Here is a 25,116-nt window from a genome sequence, read left to right as displayed (position 1 = left end):
TATAAAAACATGCTTAATGCATGTCTCCAGAAAGTACTTTTGTAATCACATGCAGTTAAATTATTTAAGACTTGACAATTGGTATATTGAGCCATTTTAATGAAAGGGGTTTCTAATTGGTAAGGGAGGTTTTCAAGTTTTCCATGATTGATTTGACAACATGCTCTCAAAAAATCCTTTCTCAATTTCTCCTCCCTGCCAAGGGCACCCTCATGCCTCCTAATTATCATGTTAAATTATGTTTCTCAATGGGCCAAATCTCAAATTTAACTGGGATCACTGTGGCCCTTTAGATCATGAGAAGAGGCTGTCAGAGCTCACAGTACAGAGCTTTATGGAACACAGTGCCAATCAGCAGCTTCCCTTTGTACACAGAGGCGACCGTGCTGCCCTGCAACACTGTGCCATTTTCCGCATAAACCACAGTCACTTTGGGTTCTTCTGTTAAAATGTTCTGGATTCGAAGCACCTATCAAAAAAAATAACATTAATCAACTGTAAGCACAATCAGATCATTTCTCCAGAAGAAGGCATCTATTCCCTCATATAAAAATATATTTTTTTGTTCTCTCCCATCTCTCCTGGAGAAGAAAGATGGAAGGGGTGACATTAATCAAGATGCATAAAATATCATAAAATGACCTGTTGAATTAAAATCCTTTGTACAACTACTTATAGATAAAAAGATATATATGTGTGTGTCTGTGTGTATATATATATATATATATTATATATTATATATATATATATATATATACACACATAGGTGGCATAAATTGTATTTGTTCCAAAATTACTGTATGTTTACCATACCATTTTGCTCATGGTAAACTGATAGGCTTTGCTCACAGGATCTTTAACAAAAAGCAGAGGGCACATAGATGCACAGGTATAGGCAGGAAATGCAAGTGAGCAACTCAACCCTGGCACAGGTATTAAGGAGCAGTGGGGACAATGGTAAATTCAGAGTGGAGGAAAGCCTTTTACTCAGCCATAGCCAAATGGCTGCCACACTGAAGTTCGGGCCTGTTAGTATGTTTGTAGTTTAATTTTCATTTCTTTGCTGTTACTGTTGGTTTTGGTTTTTCTTCTTTTTTATTTATTTGTTTATTTTTGGTGGTTGTGGTGTTATTTTGGTTTTGGCTTTATAGAAAATATCTCACACATGGCCCAGTCTGGGCTCAAACTCACCATCTTTTCTTAATTTAAAGTGCTTGGAATACCACAGACAAAGACAACCATAGAAGGCAATTTCTGTTGTGTGTGTGTGTGTGTGTGTGTGTGTGCATGTGTGTGTTGGGAGGGGGTGATTTTCTTTACGGGCAGGCAAAGAAAACAAAGCATGGCCCTTCACCACCAAAAGCTTAATACTCCTTCCTATATAGCCCAGATACATACTTCTGAACTTCAAATTTCCATTTCTAACTGGGTAAGATTTCTTAAGTTCAATATTCTTCATTTAGTTGAATTTTTATTACAACATTCATAAATGAGAGTGAATATGTGTTTATTCCCATTTTATATGCTACAACCTAATATGGAAGCCATATGCTTGTATTTGTTTCTCATCTATACAAGAAGATGGATGAGACTAGATTATTCCTAAATTCCTTTTCAACTAGAATAAAATACTGACTTGAAGAAAGGATACCATCACTAAACTCCAAATACTCCAGTCTAGGAAGGCCAATACTTAGATATAAAGTGTAAGTTGGAGCAATCAACATGACCTCTTGAACACAGATGGTTCCAAAGACACATGGTTTAGGAAATTGCTGCAACCTTAATATGCAATCGTTTTTTAGAAAGAAATAGTTGATGATGTACCTTGGCTTAATTAAGTTGCTTGTTCATAATGCTAGAATATTCTTCTGTGCAGTAGCACATTACATAATGGATTGTTATTTCCTTTTGCTCTTCCTTACCAAATTCATCATTAGAAAGGAAATATTTTTCTAGAACAATAAACCAAGTCCCTTGCTATATAGCAAATGACCCAAGTTCACCACATGAGCTAACAAGCAAGAACAAATTATAATCGAACATTCTGCTCAGTTCTATACAGTGAACATTCTGCTGCATGTATTTCTCCAATTCTATTAAATATACAGTTCAGTGATCTGAAAAGCTAAAAAGTAGCAAGAGGAAAAAAGATTGCCATTAAACGTGATCATAAAGTATGTATGAGAGTTAGAAATACACATTTGATGTTTTAATACAAGAGATACAGGACTTCTTTGTGTGCTTTTGGGTGAATAATTCTTAAAACTATACTTTAAAAGTAATCCACAGAAGCCAGGTGCCTTTTTGGCTTACACCTGTAATCCTAGCCACTTAAGAGGCTGAGATCTGAAAATCATGGTTCAAAGTCATCCCAGGTAGGAAAGTCTGAGACTTTTATTTTGAATTAGCCACCAAAAGCTAGAAGTGGAACTGTGGCCTAAGGAGTAAAGCACTATCCTTAAGCAAAAAACAGCAACAACAACAACAAACAAACAACTCAATAACAACATCTAGGCTGTGAGTTCAAGCCCCAGGACTGGCACACACACACACAAAAATACTCCACAGAGATAAATGTATCAAAATTATATCAAATGTTTGATGTAAATAACCAGTTTAATTAATACATATTAAAAACTCAAAGTAGAAAGAGCCAGATAAGGCATGAGAAACATTCAACTACCTATAGCAGAGTAGACTTCATATTCTTACTATTTGCATTGCAGAATTACCTACCGAATAAAGACTGTGAGTCAAAAAGCAGGGGGTTGGGGAGGTCTTTGAGTATTTTGTTTAAGATGGAAGAAGTGTCTTGTAAACTTAAATATTTTCCAGTAAGTGAATTATCTCCGGTTCACAGGGCTGTCTAGAGAGGAGAGACAATCCCATTGTAGGACTGGCTTGTCCCATTGCTTTATGCATATAGTCAGCCCTCTGTATCTGTGGGTTCCACATATGCAAAACCAACCAACCCCAGATAGAAAATATTTTGGGAAAAATTTTAAGTCTGTATTGAGCACATAACGAATACATTGTGACCTATTTACAGAGTATTACATTATGTTTGGCATTACAAGTAATAAAAAGTGGTTTAAAGTATATGGAAGAACATGTAGATAATAGCAAATTCTTTGGCATTGTATATAGAAGAGTTGAGTTTCTTTGGATTTTGCATCCATTGGGGTCCTGGAACCAATCCACCACAGACACTGAGGGGGCTGTACTAACTGAATGGCAAGTTGTATTCTAATGCAGGTAACAAATGAATGGCTAAACCACTGCAGTATGGCATCATTATGATCTTTAAGCTATTGTGATTTCTTAATTTGGAGAGACCTGCTACTTATGTAATGGTATGGGCAACATCGAAGGGTTCATCTACACAATCCAGCCCTGCAGATCTATGCTTCCCTCTGCTCTGACTTACACCAAAGCCTGTTTTGATGGGGGCCTCCTGGGCACTCTGCCCCTTATATCAGCAGAAGGAATGGAAGGACTCAAAGAGTATGGGATATTTACACCCCAGCTTTCCTTTCTGTGGTGTCACTGTTGTTTGGCTCCATCCCTCACACAACTAGTGGCTAGCTCACTCTTAGAAGACCTATTCCACACACCACTTCCTTCTCTTCCAATGCTAGAAATCCATCTCAGGTCCTTACAACATGCTCAGAAAACACCCTACCTCAGAACTACATCCCCACCCAATACTAGATTTAGCTAGCCATTTTCTGCCCATCTTCCAGCCTTGAGTTACTGAATTATCCCAGATGAAATGTCTTATCTGTTTCCTCTCTAGCCTAATGAAAACACCTCTAAAACTCTTTTTATCTCTGATCATATGGATGATCTGCTCATAGCGCCTCATTTGTTTGCATATATAAGAGAGAATTATATTTCGGCTGAAAGCAGTCACAGATCAGGTACATTTTTCAAACTAACCTCTGAGCCAGGAGGATTCTCTGGATCATAGGAGAAGATCTTCACACCATTGGGATGACAACCCACCCAAAGATCCCCTGTTGCTGGATCCACTGAAAGGTTATCCACGAGGGTGTCAAAGGCCAGGGACTACCAAGATGAAGAGAACACAAAGCAGAAGGTGAGAAAAAAAATGAGAGGATGGGGTATGGCAACATGTCAAGGAAAGAGCTTGTACTAATGCTGGCCACCACACTGTGATCGCAGAGACACAATAGTGACTCATTTCAATTGTACTTAGGGAATTCTGCTGGCCTTCCATCTTCGTTAGTATTTTGTTCATCTGTTGGTTTCCATAACACATAGCGGAGAGGAGGAGATTCCGAAAGCAAAGAAAGACTGTTAAATGTTAAATGAAATCATTGGCCCTAACATTTGTGCATGAACCTAAAACTAAAACTAAAAATAAATACAAATAAAACTGTTAAGTACAACATAATGCAGTTCCTTCTAAGTGGCATGTGCAAATGATATTTTTATAAACATCGGGACAAAAAACAACCTGGAAGCATAGATGTGTTTCTGACAGGAACGCAGATGAAATGTAGACTCTTTTATAACTAATCATAGGCTGTGTAGCCAAAGAAGAAATGATCACCCAGGGTCTAATTTTTCCCTTCGAGTTGAGGCAAAGTTTGTTCTTTAGTTTCCTGATGATATTCAGCTCCCTGTTCCTCTGCTGTTTATTCTCTAAATATAAGTTGCAAGTGTGTGATGACTGCACAGATTGCTGTCGAGGCTTTATACCAGCATCATAAATAATACCAATGATTCTTAATTCCACCATTCATCATCTTGGCTGCCTGCTACCAGAAAAAAATCTCATCTATTTGTTTGCCTTTAACTCTCACCAGAGAAACAATATGTGTGGTATATCTCAGAATCCACAGACCTCGTGCCCTGGGACCCTGAGGTTTCTGCAAAGGCCCTTGCACGGGCAGGCAGCTGCGATGAGCCACCGCTGCCCTCTGCTTCCTACTCAAAATGAGAGTTGTCCCCACACATGGCCTTCATTCCCTGTCCTGGAAACAAGCAGTGCTGCCAACCTCGATTGGTCAAAATCTGCCCCTGGCTTAATCCTTCCTTTTCCCTCATTCTCATCCACCTGGATTCAAACTCAATCCTCTCATATATTAGACGTGTGTGTGTGTGTGTGTGTGTGTGTGTGTGTGTGTGTGTGTGTGTGTGTGTGTGTGTGTTGCGCGCACGCGCGCACGTGCACATGTGCGTGCATTTGCATGCACATACACTTCAATACTGGGGCTTGAACTCAGAATTTCGTGCTTTCCCTTAGCTTTCTCACTCAAGACTGGTGCTCGATCACTTGAGCTATACTGCCACTTCTGGCTTTTTGTTGGTCAGTTAGAGATAAGAAGAGTCTTCTAGGTTTATCTTCCCGGGTTAGATTTGAACTGAGATCCACAGATCTAGCCTCCTGAGTAGCTAGGACTGTACAGGTGTGGGTCAACAGTGTGGAGGGACATTAGCTTTATCTTTAAGTGAGGAAAATGAGGATTCTGTTATTGCCTGTAGAAGCAGCACAAATACTGGTGAGTTCCATGATGGTGGAAGCCTGCTGAGAAAAGTGCAGGAGGACACAAAAGAATAGGTCCTATCTATTCACTATGATTGCATTCCTCTTCTGTGCTCTGCAAGCAGCTCAACCATCAGCTAGAAACTGCAGGGTTCCTGGAAGGCATGGCCCTGGCCAATGAAGAGCTCATGGTCCAGTGGAGCTTGTAGATCTTGTAGAAGTGAACCCTGTTTTGCATATATGTCATTTCTAGCAATGCAACTCATTATAATAGGTATGTGTCACATATCACACATCTACAAGGACAAATGATTGGAAGTGCTGTGGCCCAAGTGGTAGAGCACTTGCCTTGAGCTGAAGAGCTGAGGGACTGTGCCCAGGCCCAGAGTTCAAGCCCCATGACTGACAAAAAAAATAATGTATACAAAGACAAATGAAACATAGTATAGAAACTTAGTATATTATAGTCTCTGTAGGAGAAGCTGTATTTTTAAAGAAATTTTGTGCTAGTCCTAAAGTTTGAACTCAGCTTCTAGGTGCTATCCCTGAGCTTTTTTACTTAAGACTAATGCTTTACCACTTGTGCTATAGCTCCACTTCTGGCTTTTTGGTAGTTAATCAGAGATAAAAGCCTTGTGGAACTTACTGCCAGTACTGGCTTCAAACTGCAATCCTCACATCACAGCTTCCCAAGCAACTAGGATTACAGGCTTGAGCCACTTATGCCCACTGAGAAGCTATATTCTCTGTTGAAAAAATATTCCAATTTTTAGAGGCAAGACTCACTGAAATGGATTCACTGACTAAAGAAAGTAGCATTATTTTTTACTGTATTAAAACATATTTCATATAAAATTTGCCATTAACCATAGCTAAAATTCAATGGCATCAAATATATTTGTAATATTATACAACCACCATCACCATACCTAGAACTTAATCATCCCAAACAGAACCCCATGAACCATTAACATGAACCTACAGCTCCTCATCCCTTTTTCCATTTAACTTATTATAACTAACATCTTACACTTTTTATGAATGTGCCTTTTCTAGAATCATAATATCTATCCTTTGGTGTCTGATATACTTAGCATAACGTCTTTAAGGTTTATCCAAGTCTTGGTGCTGATTCAGGTTGAATAATATTCTATTGTACAGAAATTGTACATTTGGCAGACCATTAACTCATTCACCTCATCATAAATTTCTGCAACTAGCCTCAGCTAATTTATCCAATTGCTTGGCACTCAGAGGTATTAATTAACTAATGTTAATTAAAGGTCTTTAAAGAAAAGAACTTCATTACATTTGGTAGGGGTGGCTTCTACTGGATCAGTTGTTATGGTGAAAGAAGGGTGTAATCTGCTGCCAAAGTGAGAACCAAGTATGAAATAAGCCTTGCCTGGAAGCTTTCCTTGGTAGGAACAGAGCCCTGGCATTGTAAGTAGAATGTACATTGCATTGTATTCTATCATAATTGTTTTTAAATTTTTCAACGCATAAAAAGCATCTGTTATTATAACCACAGTTTGTTTGTTTTTTTATTCCCTCAGCCTGTATGAGCATATGAAATGTCATTTTATTTCGGCTAATACCAGCCAGACCTGCCAATGATTTCTAACATCAAACATGACGTTACATTTGATACTGCTTTGAGGTAATTTTCTCTGAATGAAGCCCCTAGTGACAGCACCTTGGGTATGCTGACTGGAACAGTCATACAGTTGGCCCTGACAGTGCACTGTGCTAGGGCTGTGGGTGGCAGGGGCATGAAGGCCTGTGCCTTGCATCATGCTCCTCTCTGCTCTTGGTCTCTCCTTCCTCTCCTTGTGTTTCTGCTCTTTTCTACCCAAATCTTCAGCCTAGACCAGAACTACAGGGCCCAAAAGTGAATCCTTGATGCAAACCTGGTCCTGCTATAGTAATTAAGCAAGTCTACTAGGTGCTGGGAACTATTCCAGGAACAAATAGAAAAAAAAAAAACTCTGTCCTGATGATGCATAGACCCTCATAAGGGAGTCAGATAATAAAGAGGACAATTAAAATGCATTGATTGATCATCCATGCAGAAAGCAAAAGTAAAGTGGTAAAGAAGATAGGAAATAAATGTAGAGGGCTGGGGAAACAAAATTGCGAACAGTTTCAGTGGTGAGAAAAAGAGAAAGCCATGGAGATCTGGAGGAAGCCGGCTATACGCAGAGTTCATAGCACTCATCCTGGGGCAAGACCATGCCCAGGAAGCTCCAGGAACACTCCAAAGCAAGAAGACAGACAACTGATAGGCATCCAGGTTACACTGTCATAGTGAGAACATAACCTTAATATATATTGTAGAGAAGTTCTATATTAAACCCAAATAGACTATTTTCTGGGCTACTCCTTCAACATAGATGGGGGTAGGAAGTAAAGCAGAGACAGGAGGAGGAGAAGGCACTTACGAAGACAATTCAAATGTACAATTCAACTTAGCAAAAGGAAGCAGATTCACAGGTGGACCTGAGGGCTACTGCTGTTTCTCACTCTGCTGGGGAGGACAAGCGTACAACAAACACCTAACAATGCAGATGACTCTTACTAAGGGAGTGAAAAATTGGTTCTCACACACTCCAATTAGACAAGCCTTTTCTCTTCACTTTTAATTTCACAAATCAATTAGAAATCTAATTATCACCCTGAAAACTTATAGTGTTAATACATCTTACCTTCAATGGAGTTAAAGTCCAATTAGCGTGCTTTTCATACACATGAATCTTATGAGCCAACAATTCAGCTATATAGACATACCTTCAAAGAAGAAAGCGTTCCATCAAACTGCTTGAAGATCACAATCCAAAAGGTTATAGTGAATTGTATTAACTCTTTCTAGTCAGGAAGATTTCATACAGACTGAAGAATGAAACCCATCTCAAAGCACATTAAACTCTAAAGAGCTCAATGAGTTTACAGTGCACAAAGAGATTTAATCTCTGAAGAGTTATTCTTTAAGATAGCCAACTACTTATCCCTGATCCAGAACTTAACTCTGACACCTGTTCTTAATATGAATTATTAACAAGGCTTTGGTTTATCAATGTAGGAGTAAGCCCCAGGTATTGTATTTCAGAACAGTGAGTTCTCTCTTGGGGAACAGTCGATAAAGCTTCTTGACCACAGTCTCTTGTTTTAGGCTGGAGGAAATATGAGAGACAATAAGATGCTTGGTCCACATAGCGAGAATTCTTCTTCCCCTCCTGCCGAGAGCATGAGCCCAAGCCAGCAGATTTAGTATTTTGCACAGAATGCAATACCACACATCATAAAGAGTCCTACTTAGGCTAAGCACAGTGTGTCTCAGAACTAAAAGAAAAATGATGGCTTGATTATTTTCTATTTTTAAGGACCAGAAGACAATATGAAGAATAAGAAGTTGTGCATGTTGTTTTTTGTGCAAATGTATTTCTCTGAAATCCTTGCTTATAGAAGACTGGGAAGGGTATGGTGCTCAGATCATAGCTGATCTTTGAATTGCTTGTTGGAAGACCATCAGAACACAATATTGTAAATGAAGTGCAGCATTAAACACACTACTGAATGAATGAAGCTGACTCTTTTCATAGTAAGGCCTTCTTAATGAAGGAAGCAGTGTTTCCTTGGCTATCATCAGGGCAAGTCCCTTTTCTTCCAGACTGGCACTGCACACTCACCCTGGTAATCTCATTGCACACCCAGAAATATTTCTTCAAAACAAAAGATGGTAATACTAAATGTTTATCACAGTTTCCCCTATTGAAATGTACTTTGTCCTCAAGTGGAAATGCAATTTTCTTTCACAAAATAGAAACTTTTAATTTGATAAATGTTATCTCCTGAAAATGAAGGTAGTTTATATTTTCCCTAATTTCCTCTTGGAAGGATAACACATTAGAGTGCAATCACTTTACTTGGTGAAAGACTATGTTCTAAACCATCAAATGAGAATACAACCACTTCATTTTAAAGTGTGCACATACTTGCTATCAGGTGAAATGCTTATTCCATTCGCAAAATCAAATCCTTCTGCCACCACTTGAACTTTATCTGGACTGTAGAAAACAACATAGGACCATGCCAAACCCAAGTATAGCTCCCAGGATCGTAAATATGAATCAGTAAAGAAGTGGTCATTTGTTGCATAAAAGTGCTCAGGTCCTACAGCAACAATATCATTCACACTGCAATTAAAACACACAATACATGTAAGTGAAGGTAGTGCAATTATACCATTATGGACTAAACATTAATGTCAAGATATGAGATAGTACCTTTATATTAGCTGTAATAGCACAGAATTAATATGAAGCCAATCCTAACTATGCAATCCTAAAAGGAAATAATAGGTAATTATAGCACTGCAATATAAAAACCTTATTATATATCTTTAAAAATCCTATTACATATCTTATGTATATCTTTAAAAAGCATTTTATATATATCTTACATACATATCCTATCTTTAAACCATATATATGTATATAGAGAGAAAGCATGTACGTAGCCATACTAAATTCAGTAGACATTAAATTATACCAGAACACAATAGATTTAATCACATGGAATCAACTCCTACCAACCCAAGACATCTTAAGCCCATGGACAACCATTGGAGTGACAGTGTGGAGACTTTCAAGCTTTGCTACTGTTATATATGATTTAGGGAAAATCAGTCTTCTCACATGTTGGCCTTCAGTTCTTTATCTGTGAAAAGAGGATGATAGACTGGTCCATTTTCCAGCCTTAAAGTTTTGTGCTTCATAACGGGAATTTAAAAAAAGTTCATGAACAGCTCAGAAATAAGATGCTTGGCCTTTTTTTTTTTTTCTTTTTGATTAGGATTCTGAATGTTGCTGGAAATGTAAGATATATGAGTCTATTTTTCTGCTTTAATAGGTACAATAGCAAACACATAAGTGAGTCATTCCTTGCTGATTGAGGTGACGGAAGTTCCCTGGGGCCATGATCAGAGAGAAAATTATCTTTGCTCTATTGCTGAGTGTGTAATGGCCACTGCGTCAGCTCTGACGCAGCTCCGGCTCTAGGGCGATGGAGACAAACACGCAGATTTTCACTTTTCTCATCTGTAAAGGGAGGTCAAATGATTTCTTCCCCCAAAGTCATACAGCTCATCAGTAGAAGCGGAAGAATTGGAATCTTCATTTACGGAGGCGCAGTGGGAATTAGAGTGAGCTAATCCTGCCGTGTGTTTTGCAGGAGGCCCACGCTCCATGTGTGCTGGCCACTGGGTCGCTCTTACGGAAGAAAATAGTCTAGAGATTTAGAATTCATCTGCAGTCTTCAGATATAAATCTACAGGCTAGCTTTAGTCTCTTTTTTTAATTAATTAATTTTATTTTATTTGCATATGTATTTGTATTCTCTCTATGTAGTTTTATGAAGTAATTTCAATTTGACGTGTCAGTGATGGAACAATGCGGCTTGATCAATGTTACCCTACTGTCTTTTTGAAAAGTAAATTTCTGAAAAATCAGTGTGCTTTATTATCACCTGCCTGTTCTTCATAAATTTTTTTTTCAGAGAATAATAGCCTTAAAATCTGATGGACTCTGCTTGAACCCTGACCCTACTTTATCTTCACATTGTGGGGCCACAGCAGGTCACTCATCTGTGACACCCTTTCTTGAATCTCAATTTCTGTCTTTACCTCAGAAGGCTGGAATAACAATGGAATGAAATATTGAATATAAAGGCTTTGGCACTCTGTCTTTCATACAGTAAATGACCAATAACAATGGCTATGATAGTATTAATAATAACGTGCTTAAATTACCGTAACTTATAGTCATTAGAATATTCATGGTATAAATAGCCATAAAATACAAAGCAACAAATAATGGCTAATCCTTGGGCTAACAGAGCCAAATTCTAGTACACTGTGGCACTATTGTTATTTCCATCTACTTCTATGCTGTCAAAACCTAGGATTTTTTAAACTGGTCTATGTGGGTGGGGTAATTGGAGAAACATATGGACAAACCTATGATTTCCCATAGCAACAGTCTCATTCATTAATGAATAATTCATTATTTCATCAATAATTCATTAATGATGTAAAAATATTTTAATTATTTCATGTATTCTACAGCATAAGCACTGGAATCAAGGTGCTAGGGTTAAAATTCTAGCTGCAGAGCCAGGTGCTAGTAACTCACATTTATAATCCTAGCTACTCAGGAGGCTGAGATCTGAGAATCTCAGTTTCAAGACAGTCTAGGCAGGAAAAGTCCTTGAGACTCTTATCTCCAACTCATCACCAAAAAGCTGAGAGTAAAGCAGTTGCTCAGGTGGTAGAGCATTAGCCTTAAGCAAAAGAAGCTCAGGGACAGTGCCTAGGCCCTGAGTTCAAACCCCAGAACAGGCACAGAAAAAAAAATCTAGTTGCACCATTTCCTGGCCTTGTCATCTGGGGCAATTTAACATGTACTATAGGCCTTACATTTTTAAAAAGTGCATAACAGGTATAATAACAACATCTAATTAGGACTGTATTTATAAAATGTCAATAAAATAATTGGCTTAAATTGACAATTGCCTACCTGACTTACAGTTTACATCATCATCACCATCATCATCATTGTTATTTTTAACCCAACTACTCTATTTTACATGTCTTCACCTATATTAGATCTAGGTATTCTTTACTCAAAAGCTTTATTCTCCCTCCCCAATGTGTGTGTGTGTGCGCGCAAACATGTATTGAGTGACTGTGCGAAAACTTTCTTCCACTTCAAATTTGTCCTCTGGATTTTCCCTTATCCTGGGGGTGCAGAAAAAGACGAAGGTCTTAGTTCCTACCTGGCTACTAATTAGATGGCCAACCTTCATCCAGTGACTCAACTACTCTCCACTCTCGTTTCCTCATCTTCAAAACTTCCAGGTAAATAAGGAGAGAAGGGTACACAAATAAGAGAGTGTGTACCTACTCTGTGGAAGGCACTTTGCTAGGGGCCAGCAAAAAGTATGGATCTAGATTTACAAACAGGGTGGTGGCCATATGTTGTACTTAAATGAAACATAGGGTTCTAAAAAAATATAATTTAGAAGTAGAAATTATTTTGGAGGATGGTGTCCAAAATCCATCATTACCCTCCTAAACAACATGTTCACAAGCCAAGGGAAGAAGCTGGCTTTGTACTGGGTCTTCTTTCACAAACTGTTACACTGTCAAGGAGTGTAGTATAAAGCTAGGAATTTCCACACATATGTCGTTTTAGTCAGTAGCAATGCAAGAGCAGTAGAAGTAATGGGGGGAAATCTGACTTCAGGCCTTCTATGTGATATGGGTTCTGAATTCACAGAAACATCTGAAATATTGCTTTTTAATATACATAAAAATAATCAAATAAGCTCAAGCTGTGGACTTCATTGATGAAGCTTGCCTGATTTTTAAATATTAAGCCTGGTCTTAGGGAGGAATAGAATTTTTTTTGTGGGAAAAGCTTGAATAGGGATGCTGAGACCTGAATCACAAACCAGAACCCAAGCAACCTGAGAAACAGGGAGGAAGGGAACAGGCCTTCTCTGGGAGTCTCAAGTCATCAAATGTTTCTACAGAAGAGCATTCAAATGAGTTTGTGGTAACTAGAAAGAAGAATTGAACCTGTCCTGGCCAAAAAAGCAAAGCTGTGTATGAACCGTGCTCTACTGCTAAAAGGGAAATTGAAGTATGATTTATCACAGTACTTAGGCAGAAGTTCGTGTCTAATGGTTTTCAGATGCAAAAGTGATTTTTCTCCTTCTTGAAATTTAAACAACTCCACTGTGGTCTTGAAGTTTGGATGGTTCACCACCAGCAGGTACACAGTATTATCTGAGAAAAGATGAAAAACAAAAATTGAAACATTAACAGAACTCTCAGCTGTCGACTTTGTCTCCCAAAAGCAATTTCAACCCACCTCCAACTAATAGTTAGGATGTCAGGCAGATGGAATATTTTCATCTTGTAGAGAAAAGCACATTTATGGTTGTGCCAAAGAAAAGTGGCTAAAGGAAGACAAGGGACAGTCTCTAAATCTCAAAACTCTACAGGAGGAAACATATCCTCATTTTAGGAATGGATAAAACTCACTTGAAAATTCAAATGAGCTTGTTAAAGTCTCAGGTTCAAGTAGTTACAGAATTGAAATAAAAAGGATATGAAGATGGGAACCATTAATATGAGAAAGTGAGCTTGGGTATAATTCAGAAAATGTGAGATGATGAATTCCACAAGAACAGCTAAGAGATAGTAGCAAACAGAAGCAGCTTGTGGGTCAGTGGCACAGGAAGGAAGTGGGTCGAAGTGGTCAAGATGTGGTTAGAGTTGGGAAGAGATAGTAGGTTATGAAAGTCTCTGACACAGTCAATTTGGTATTCTTTAAAACAAAGGATGCTTGCTCATGTAACTGTACTCTCTTTGTACAGTATTTTCACAATAAAAAACTTAATTAAAAATAAATAAATAAAACAAAGGATACAAGGAAGGTTAGCAGATTGAACTAAGAGGCTTGAACAGAAAAGCCAACTAAGATACTTTTTACTCACCTTCTCAGCAAGCATTTGTTTTGGTATAAAATGCTACAAAGGAACCAGGAAATGGCTTAAAGAAGATACAAGTGTGTGTGTGTGTGTGGGGGGGGGGGGGTCATAGGCTTGAACTCTGGGCCTGAGTACTTTCCGTCAGCTCTTCAGCTCAAGGCTAGAGCTCTACCACTTGAGCCACAGCACCACTTCTGGTTTTCTGGTGGTTTATTGGAGATAAGAGTTTCATGGCCTTTCCTGTCTGGGCTGGCTTTGAACCATGATCCTCAGATCTCAGCCTCCTAAGTAGCTAGGATTACAGGCATGAGCCACCATTGCCCAGCACGACTAAACACTTATTCACTGGCTTCCTAGGCTTCCTTCTTTCACACAGGAAGACACTGAAGGTGACAGCCCTAAGAGAAAAGTGGTTATGGTGACTTTCTGTCAATGGGTCTAGCATAATTAAGGTCAGAAAAACTTTGCCAGTAGGTGTGCGGAACTTTCAGATTTTTAAATAAAAATCCTACAAGATTAAGGCTGAATTTATAGTGATTACCTGATAAGGTAAATGTTGGTGTTTTACAAAATTAGAAACTTTATAAATCTTAAATGTTTTAGCATTCTCAATATTCTTAATATATAGATATATTCTTTACATATAATATAGTATATAATATATTTTTAACAGATAATACATTATAAATATTCCACATATATGGAATAAATTTTAAATCCAAAAATTACCATTATGTCTTGGATTAATGAGAAGAAATAATCATTGGCATATCTCTTCTATCTTTGATGCCTGTTTGGCCAGGCATCAGTAGCTCATGCCTCTAATCATACCTACTCAGGAGACTGAAATCTGAGGATTGAGGTTTGAGGCTTGGCCAGGAAAGTCTATGAGACCCTTATCTCCAATTAACTAACAAAAAGCCAGAAGTGGGGCTTTGGCTCAAGTGCATGCTAGCCTTGAGAAAAAAAGCTCAGGGACAGTGCCCAGTCCCTGAGTTCAAGCCCTAGGATTGTCACTTTAAAAAATATATTTTTAATAGTAAGTTGTAAGTATTGTTACCTTCATCAGTGAATGTACTAATCCCATGAGGGTTAAATGAAGATAAATCAAATTTACTTCCTCTAATTTGCAATTCAGATATTGCTGGATCTTCTTCATTCAGGTTCATCAGAAGTATTTTGCCAGGATTATCAGGTGCAAAACTCTTTATCCCGGGATATTTTAATCCCTTAAAAGCATGGAAAAGAAAAAAAAAGGCTGCACATGGGTTTGCATTTTCTGTTTTAAGCCACAGGTCTGCTCACTGTACTATACGAGAAATATCCCAGCTAGTTTGTATGATATGCTGACAGGAGTCTTGGAAGCCACATGTCCTCCAGGCCATTCCACAAAGCTAGTACTAGAAAAATCCTAGCTAAATCCTAGTCCTAGAAAATAATAAGGAAAAGAAAAGACTCACGGTGCTAAGGAAAGCCAGTCCATTGGGCAGTATCTCTAAATCTTCAGCACCTCTTTCTGTAAAAACAAGATGGTATACATTTCTTCATATTATTGCAGAAAGCTGAAGATCCATTTCTTCATCATTCCTAACTTTGAAAATATAGCTAAGTATTAGCTATTTTTGTCAGCTTCAAAACTATGCATTTTTTCCATTTCTTTATTCAAATTGATAAATGTGATACATGGAAATTTTAAAGTTTTAATATCAAGTATAATTAAAATTGACACATTTTGATGGACTGCCTTTTGGGGATTTTTCCCTCTAAAACTTTTTGTATAGAATTTATGGAAATTCACAAAATACAAAGAAGTTGTGATTATTTGGAAATCACTTGCTGTTTTCCTAAAGATTCAGAGTAGACTCAAAGTATACTCAACACTTAATAGTGACAAATGAAGTAAACACTTAGAAAGTCATGTTGAAAATATAAGTAAGCTTCAAACACTTGAGTTAAGATAGGGACACATTTTTGATGATCCACAGGCATTTATTCAGTATAAATACCAAAAAAAGTCACTATCTTTAAGTTAGTTGCATTTTAACTCCATAAAAACTTTAAACATTCAATTAATCTAGAGACAAAAGGATTACTTGGTTTTGTGTTCACCTTCTATAAGTCTTCCAAATATCCAGTGATATTTGATATCAATATTACATTTTTTTCTGGAAAAATTGTGTATCATAAGATATCTGGCCAAATTTAATAACAATCAGTCTTCTAGGAGAGTTTTCTTAACTGCAGTCAACTGAGATAAATCATTCTAAACACACACACACACACACACACACACACACACACACACAACCCAAAAACCACCACCCACCTAGAACATTATAAAATCATAGCTTCAAACTGTCTGCAAAAACAAAGCTGATTGGTAGCAACCAGATGGAGAGTGGAGCCTTGGGCATTGCCTGTCGGTTCAAAACAGCCACTATCCCTCTGCCCCTTTATCTTTGTTGACAGGGTTTGACCTCCACAATGGAGGCCAATAATTACTTTCCCAGCTTCCTTTGCAGCTAGGGCACCAGTCTGTCCTCCATCTCTGCCTAATGAGATCTAAGGGGAAATCTGCTTAGAGCTTCTGGGGAAATTTTTCCCTCTCCAATCTTAAAAGAGATACATGAGGAGAAGACTTGTGGTAATTGCAAAGGCCAGTGAGAGCTTTTATTTATTTATTTATTTAAAAATGTTTTATCTACTCTCTTTCATCTTTTCCCAACTCCTCTGGTCTTATTACAGTAAGACAACTGACTATTGTTTTTGCTCTAATGACCAAATAAAAATAGTCAAAACATTGGTTAGATGTTAGTGAAGTCAAATATAAAAGGCCATGGCATTTAAAATTAACTAGTAACTCAACAATAGTTTCCTGAATCACCATTGTGATTTGGAACAAAATTAGGCAGTTATATTTGTGGGATACATAGTGAAATAATATACTGGCAGTTCAAATGAGACACTTTCCCTTCCCACATGCATACCGACTCCTTTAACGAAATTACAATTAGGAGGTTCCACTGGAGTTACTTCACGAGAAGCAGCAAATCTTGTTCTAGAGGAGGGAAAAGAATGACACACATAAAAACTAGTCAGCGATTCAAATTGACTTGAAGCTGGTTGCGTGGCTCATACCTATAAACCTAGCTACTCAGAAGGTTGAGATCTGAGGACCATGGTTCAAAGCCAGCCTGGGCAGAAAAGTCAGTGAAACTCTTATCTTCAATTAATCAGCAAAAAGCTTGAAATAGAGCTGTGTTTCAACTGGCAGAATGGCACCCTTGAGCAAAACCCTCAAAACTCAGACAGTACCGAGGCATTTTTCAAGCATACACACACACACACACACACACACAGAGAGAGAGAGAGAGAGAGAGAGAGAGAGAGAGAGAGAGAGAGAGAGAGAGAGAATTTAGTTGCAAATCTAAGAATCCTACACAAATTTTCCTTACCTGTACTTCTCCCTGGTAAAAAATCCTAGAGTTAGTGTCCCTGGCACCTGCAATTCTACCAGACTAATGGGATCGTGAAGTATAACATTTAGTTGTGCAAAGTCTCTTACATGCAGAGATGGGCAGATATACAAGAGAGATACCTAGGGTCTTCCAGCCTCTGTCTTCTTTCACAGGAACTATTTCATCAGTTAGTTGGGTTAGGACTCCTATGTGAAAAGTTTGGTTAAATGGAAACATGACTCCAATTTACTCCACTGCTTTTTGAGAACTGTTGACAGATGGACCTCCCACCCTGCTGCCCAGGCCAGCTCCACAGCCTGGAGTAGGCATTGGCTTTCACATGCAGTTTTAAAAACACAGATGTGTCTAAAGGTTTTGTGACTTCAGAAAATTATACCCAAGGCAAGCCTGTAAAGAAAGGTATCACCTCTCTACTGTACACACAAATGCACACACATACAAACCCACACATGAATGCACACACACATATGCACAAACGCACACACACAAATACACAAAAGCAGCTTGCCAAATCTGAGTACCTAAATATCACAGGGGGGAAATATTTGAGTGAAGGATAAAGGAAAAAGGAACAGATGTGTAGAGGAAGCGCCTGAGAATTGCCTGAGGAAAGCTATTGATAGCTTTTGAAAGAAACCGACCATAGCATTAATGTTGCCAAGAGATTTAAATGATAAATTTGTATTTTTAGAACGGATGATGTGATATAGTCAAAGGGAGTAGTGACAATTATCCAAGAATCCCTCAAAGTTTTGTTTGGCGAAAGATTTTCTGAGAAATTCTTTTTTTTTGTCCTTCTGTCAATTTAGTCTCACAGGAGAACCAATGGATGACATAAACACTCCGGATAACATTCTTATTGACATGGTATAAAATGGTGAGACTTTATGATAATATAGTATTCATATTATGAGAAATAAGTAGTGTTCCTATTATCATAACATCATTCTACCCACTCAGGCACTCTGCTCTAAGAGGCTGGAGGTAAGAGCAGTAATCTGCTTTCTAAAAATGCCAACCCAATGCCTGACCAAAATAAAGTTTGAGAGACAAAGACAGGAGGAAGACTGACAGGCAAGGAGACCATGGCTCCCTGAATGATGGGCATGATTTTAGAAAGCAGACTTTAAAGGAAAGTTGAGATCTGTCCCCATATAGTGGGGCACTATAAGATGTTAAAAAATAGCAATGTGACATTCTAATCATCAAAAACTTTAATACAGACATAAAGTAATTGATAAAGTAAGTGGCTTATTCTTTAATTGATAAAGTAAGTGGCTTATTCTTTAGATGGAGACCCACAGAAAGAAAAACATTTTAGATGGTATGAACAACACACACACACACACACACACACACACACACACACAAACATGTGGAACAAATTTCATGAGTTTACAAAACAATCCATATAATAATTTATTTTTCCAGTGCTGGGGATGGAACCCTTGGCCTCTGCCTGCTAGCCAAACATTTAACCCTAAAACATTTAAACCTAACCTATACCTCCAGTCCCACGTAGTAGTTTTGTAAATAAATATGACACATTTATTTTAACATGTTAGATAATGTGTATTAAACTGTGTTTGTGGCCCACTATGAGGAAAGACAATGGTGTGGGAATATTTATACAGTGTCTTCCAAGTAACTTAAAAGATAGGCTCAAGATATTAAGGGTGAAGTTCATAACTGGTAACCATGCAAATAGTTATGATGAAAGAATGGATTTTAAACATGTGAAATCATTGAATGGGCCAATACTTGTGAAAAATGCAAAGGATATCAAGTGAGCTTCCTCCCCCCTACCTGCTCAAAACACTGGAAGAATAAGTGTACTGTCTGTCTCAAACGGTTGTTTGGTTGTTCACTGTGATCGGTTCACAGAGAGTAGAACAAGACAGAACTGCTCGACTCCCATTCTAATGCAATAGTTTCTCTCATAGAAGATGGCCTCTAACCTAGAAATAGCAGAATAATCACATGGGAACCAAGGCAGGTTTTTTTTAAAAAGGCATTAAATCTGCACCCAGTTCCTTTGGGTTCTAATTTGTGGCTCAAGCTAGTCATATCTCAACAGAATGTCATTGATGCCATGGTTAAGGTACTGTGCATACTCTCATTTTGCCTTCCAACACCTCCCTGATGCGTTATTTTCCCTACTTACAGATGACTAAGATTAAGTGACTTTTCAAGGCCTCAGAGTTATGAAGTGCCTAAACTGGGATTGGAACTAAAGTATGAATGCTAATCTACAGGCAAGCCTCTAAGGAAAAAAAAATCTTACAAATAACATTGGTGAAAAGCAGGAATAAGCACTTGAACACTTACCTGCTTGTGTTACTATATCTAGTTCATAGTTTTTTCCTTATTCTCAGATTATCAGGAGATAACGTATCAAGGGCTCAATTAAGTCCAAATGTTCCAGGTTTAAAGAAATGAAGTTTAATGACTGCACTGCATTCAGAAATCCCTTGACCTTTTCTGTGCACTGTTCTGTGAAAATACTTACTGGATCCCTACCAAAGAAAGAAAAGGGCCAGCTATGATTTCAGAGACCCATCCTGGGACTCTAGGGCCCAGGAAAATTTGTCAGTTCATTTCCTGCTGCCACATATCCCTCATTCATTCTGAAGCCTTAATACCAATCCCTGTGCTAAGGGCTCCCACACGTAATTCCACATTTAATGCTTTTAGCCACCTTTGAGGTATAGATTCATATTTCCTTGTTTTATGTGTGAGAACACTGGGGTACACAGAAACCAAGGCATTGATACCTGGTTGCTTATTTAAAATGGTAAAGTTGGCTGTGGAAGTCATTAGTTATGTTCATTGATATTTCCAAGTCTTCTCTTCCTGGAAATATAATAAAATCTATTTCCCTGCCTCTGTTAAGTTAATCTGGCCTTGCTGTGACTTGATTTGACCAAATAAATGTGAACAGAAGTAATCTAAATGTGATCAAGTAGGTTGAAGTAATCCTCAAGGACAAATAAAAATTTGGAAAAAGAATGAAATCACCTTGGTTTCAAATCTTATGATGTGATATATGAGATATTGTGAAATTAGCAAACCCTATGTACTTTTCTCAGCATCCCAGTGAAATTTCTCTACTTTGTACTGGATCCTAGTTTTAGGTAGCAGCAAAGAAAAAAAACAAGCAATAGTAAAATAACTACTATAATATTTATATCCATTGATATAGACAATATAAGTATATATTATAATATATTATATTTACAATATAGAATATATAAATATTATATTACATAGTATAATATATAATTATTATATTATAGTATATGTGTTATATATCATGTATACATATTATATATTATGAGCAACATATTATAATATACAAAGCAATATAAGCATATAAGTGTATATTATATATACATATATATTTAATACAAACAATATAAGTATACACATATAGTTTTATAAATAATAAAAAATTTATGTTCTATAGAGTACTTATATTAAAAAATCAAAAACAAAATGATAAAGTTGGGATATGATATTAGATATTATGATACCCAACTCTCTTGTTCCCTATATTTCCCAATATCTCTTTTAGTCCCTCTCCCTTTTATATCATCTCTGAAAATGTGAGTGAACACTACATCCTACTGATTCCTATGGCTTGCACCATGAATATAACACCTTTAGAGATGTCAAGGACTGAGCAGATATCTGCTGGATTGTCTTTTAGAATGGCTGAGAAGGTGGTGGAGGCTTTGATAGGGTGATGAGGGGTTTGATGAGACATGATAATATGCAAATGTTATAACTTAGATATAAAGCTGATGTGATGAAGGCTTGGTCTCCAGTGCAATGTTGAAATAGTTTGAAAAAAGTGATTGGATCATGTAGTTGCTGATATAATCAGTGGAGCAGCCCATTGATAGATTCAGAATTGAATACACTAGTCAGAGGTGGTAGATACTATGTAAGGTGGGTCTTACTAGAGAAAGTAGACCATTATAGGTGTTCTAGTCCCTGGACTCTTCTTCTGGTTGCTTCTTTCTACTTTCTGGCCACAATGAGGTAAGCAGTTTTCTCTTTTACTTTTTTTTCTTTTTTGGGTCCGGTCGTGGGGCCTGAACTCTGGGCCTGGGCGCTGTCCCTCAGCTCTTCAGCTCAAGGCAAGCGCTCTACCACTGAGCCACCTTCCCAGCCCGTAAGCAGTTTTCTCTATCATGTGTTCTTACCACATGGCTTCTGCCTCACCACAAGCCCAATGAAATGGAGTCAGCCAACCATGGTCTAAAATCCCTAAGACTGGGAACAAAAATAAAGCTTTCCTCTTACAAGTTGTTTCTCCGAGATATATGCCATAATGATGAAAAGCTTTATCACATCAAAGATCATTTGTTAGAGTTCCTAAGTGGAGCTTTGAGATGACATATGCAGTTATTAAAGCTAATGATTACAGGTCATCTACTATGTTCTCTACAGAGATAGATAGATAGATAGATAAGTAGATAGATAGATAGATAGATATAGTATTATGTAGAAACTATATAGACTCTACATAATACTATATCTATATATAGACTATATAATACTATATCTATCTATATGTGGATATAGTATTATACAGTGATATATAGAGTCTATATAGACTCTAAAGAGTCTATATATAGTATTAGAGTCTATATAATACTGTATATAGACTCTCTCTATAATACTTTATCTATAGATATAGTATTATATTATGTACTATAGTATTATATACTGTATCTATAGATATAGAACTATATATTATATAGTATATATAATATAATATAGATATAGATATATATACTATATATATAGTATAATATAATATAGATATACACTATATCTATATTATGTAGTCATATGTAGTCTAGATACTCTATATAGTCCATATATAGTATTATATAGACACTATATAATACTATATATAGACTCTATATAGTACTATATCCATCTATATATGAATAAAGTATTATAAAGTCATATAGACTCTATATAATACTATATCTATCTATCTATCTATCCTACTTTGATAAGCATTATTATCCCATAATTTTCAGGTGGAGAAAGAGGCCGGAACTTTTTTCTTCTTGGGATAAAGTAGTAAAATGACTTGAAAGTTGCAGAAAAGAGATCTTATCCCAGTAGCCAAGAATCTACTACCTCCATCTTCCCACACAGTATCCTGGGGGCACTGGTAAGGGAGCCACAGTGGTCTCACACATTATTTTAATAGGCCACACTTCAAACAGGCAGTGAATGATATTTTTTATTGTGAAAATACTGTACGGAAGGGTTACAATTACATGAGCAAGGTAATGAGTACATTTCTTATCAAGCATTGTTGCCTCCTCCTTTGTTTCCCCTTCCCATCCCTTGTGAATGATATTTTTATTGTCCTAGACTTTAGATCTTCTTCAGTATATGCCAGATGAAGCCATATGTTGCTGACTACAAAGAGAAACTTTATCAGTCTCTTCTTTGTTGCCCCCACCTCAGAAAATGAGGTAACCTTTTTATGTTCCCACAAGTTCCTCCCACCCTGGATCTGTATAACTTCCCATGAGTCTCTCCCCATGCATACACTTCATCTCTGAAGAAAAACCCTATCTCCTCCCTGAGGCTCTGCCTGGCACAGATGCAGACCTCAGGATATAATGGTTTCCCTTCTCTCCACTGAACAGAGGCATGCCTTTCTGGGACTTGGGTATCTTATCACTTAGATGAGAATAAAAGTTACTTTTGCCTCTTCCAGGTTTTCTTGCTCTGGTTCTGATATGAGTTAGGGTAGGGTCCGAATGCCCTTTACAGTCCTTCATAAAAATGCCCCAGGGAGTGGGCAAGTACTCTTGAGTAGCAAGGCTCTAGATCCTGCTGGAGAGGGAGTAGCACTTTCTTTCCTTCTGTCTGGACTATTCCAGAAGATTCAGTGCCCATCCTGTATTCATCTATATAGTATCATTTATCATTTATCATGTTATTAATGAAAATTCACACAATATTTTATACTATTTAAAAGTCCAATTAGTAGCTTTTTGGTCTGCCTTCCTTCCTTCCTTCCTTCGTTCCTTCGTTCCTTCCTTCCTTCCTTCCTTCCTTCCTCCCACCTTTCCTTTTTTCTTTCTTTTTCCCTTTCTTTCTTTCCTTTTCCCTTCCTTCCTTCCTTCCTTCCTTCCTTCCTTCCTTCCTTCCTTCCTTCCTTCCTTCCTTCCTTCCTCCCTCTCTCTCTCTTTCTTTCCATCTCTCTCTTTCTTTCATTCATGCACTATTTCTTTCTCTTTTTCAGTGCTATTACTGGGTCTTGAACTCAGGAGTCTCATTTGCTCATGGCTGATGGCCTATCATCGAGGCACATCTCCAGCCATGATTTTTATGGGTTAGCTGGAGATGCAGTCACACAGACTTTTCTGCCTGAGCTGGCTTCAGATCACAATCCTCCAGATATCAGCTACCCAGGTAGCTAGGATTATAGCTGTAGCCCCCACTGCCCAGCTACTAACTTACTTTTCTAATAGTATTCTGACATTTGTGTTTTCAAAAATAGCAATTTGAAAAAAACCCAAAGCAATTTATTTTTAAGAACTTATTCTGAATGATTAGTCCATGTAATATTTTTAAATTCAGTTTATTTTTATTAATGTTTTACTTCAAGGTAAATAATATGAAATGTATTATTGATTAGGGTGATCTCTAGACTTTGAACTCCTGTAAAAATTTACCGTGAAACTTTCAACATTATTTTTCACATCCCCACATAAACTCTACAGCACCCTTAGAGATTATTAAATACTCTAAAGGAATTAGAAATGAACACTGAGCCCTGCACTGGTGGCTCATGCCTGTTATCTTAGCTACTCAGGAAGCTGAAATCTGAGGACTGCAGTTCAAAGCCAGCCTGGGCAAAAAAGTCTGTGAGAGTCTTATCTCCAATTAATCACAGAAAAAGCTAGAAGTGGCACTGTGGCTCAGTGGTAGAGTGCTAGCCTTGAGCAAAAGGAGCTTAGGGACAGTGCCCAGAGTTCAAGCCCCAGGACCACAAACAAACAAACAAAAAGAAAATAACAACAACAAACATTTCCTCAGCAGTTATGATGCCCACTCTTATCTTTGCTGCTTCTTATATAAATTTGCATTACCACTTCCTGCTTACTGAAGCAGCAAAGCGTGGATTTGCAACATGATTCGCCCCAGAACCCAGAGCATTAAGTGTCAGCACCAGAATTCTTTTCTCTCTTCCTGGCACCCACTGGAGCAGGTTGGGCACCTCAAAGAGCCTTAGCTCTGGTCCACATGGTAGATCACTAGCAAGGGAACATTTACAAGGGTAGATGAAAGGTGGACCTTTATAAAGGCCCTGTGAGATTACATGTAGTTGGGACCTGCAGATCTTTTGTGGTGTGGTTGGTAAGAGCCTGTACCCTGTTTTGTAGAGGTAGAGGTGATCCTAGGGAGGCAGCCCTCACCCCAACCCAACTTACTGGTAAGAAGACTGGTGGCCTTTGAAGAGTGCGACCGCCAGCCCCGCGAGGGTGAGCACCAGCAGTTTTGCCATAGCCTGGGATGGATGGAAGG

At 37.8% G+C, this 25,116-nt stretch overlaps 1 protein-coding gene across 1 annotated transcript; it reads right to left on the bottom strand.

The window, feature by feature from the left end:
* Pon1 (paraoxonase 1) lies at nt 1–25,116 on the bottom strand. The gene is made up of 9 exons (XM_042684768.1): nt 25,023–25,116; nt 17,056–17,126; nt 15,529–15,584; nt 15,129–15,297; nt 13,235–13,361; nt 9,508–9,708; nt 8,221–8,302; nt 3,943–4,071; nt 1–469 (listed from the first exon to the last, which is right to left on the bottom strand). Exons 1-9 carry the CDS (start codon nt 25,094–25,096, stop codon nt 311–313), a joined length of 1,068 nt encoding a protein of 355 aa, XP_042540702.1. The 5' UTR covers nt 25,097–25,116; the 3' UTR covers nt 1–310.

The sequence above is a fragment of the Dipodomys spectabilis genome, unplaced genomic scaffold, assembly GCF_019054845.1.
Source record: "Dipodomys spectabilis isolate Male_0828 unplaced genomic scaffold, ASM1905484v1 ptg000089l, whole genome shotgun sequence".
Taxonomy (NCBI): domain Eukaryota; kingdom Metazoa; phylum Chordata; class Mammalia; order Rodentia; family Heteromyidae; genus Dipodomys; species Dipodomys spectabilis.
The sequence above is the reverse complement of the archived record's forward strand: the minus strand, read 5'-3'. Positions and strand labels throughout refer to the sequence as shown.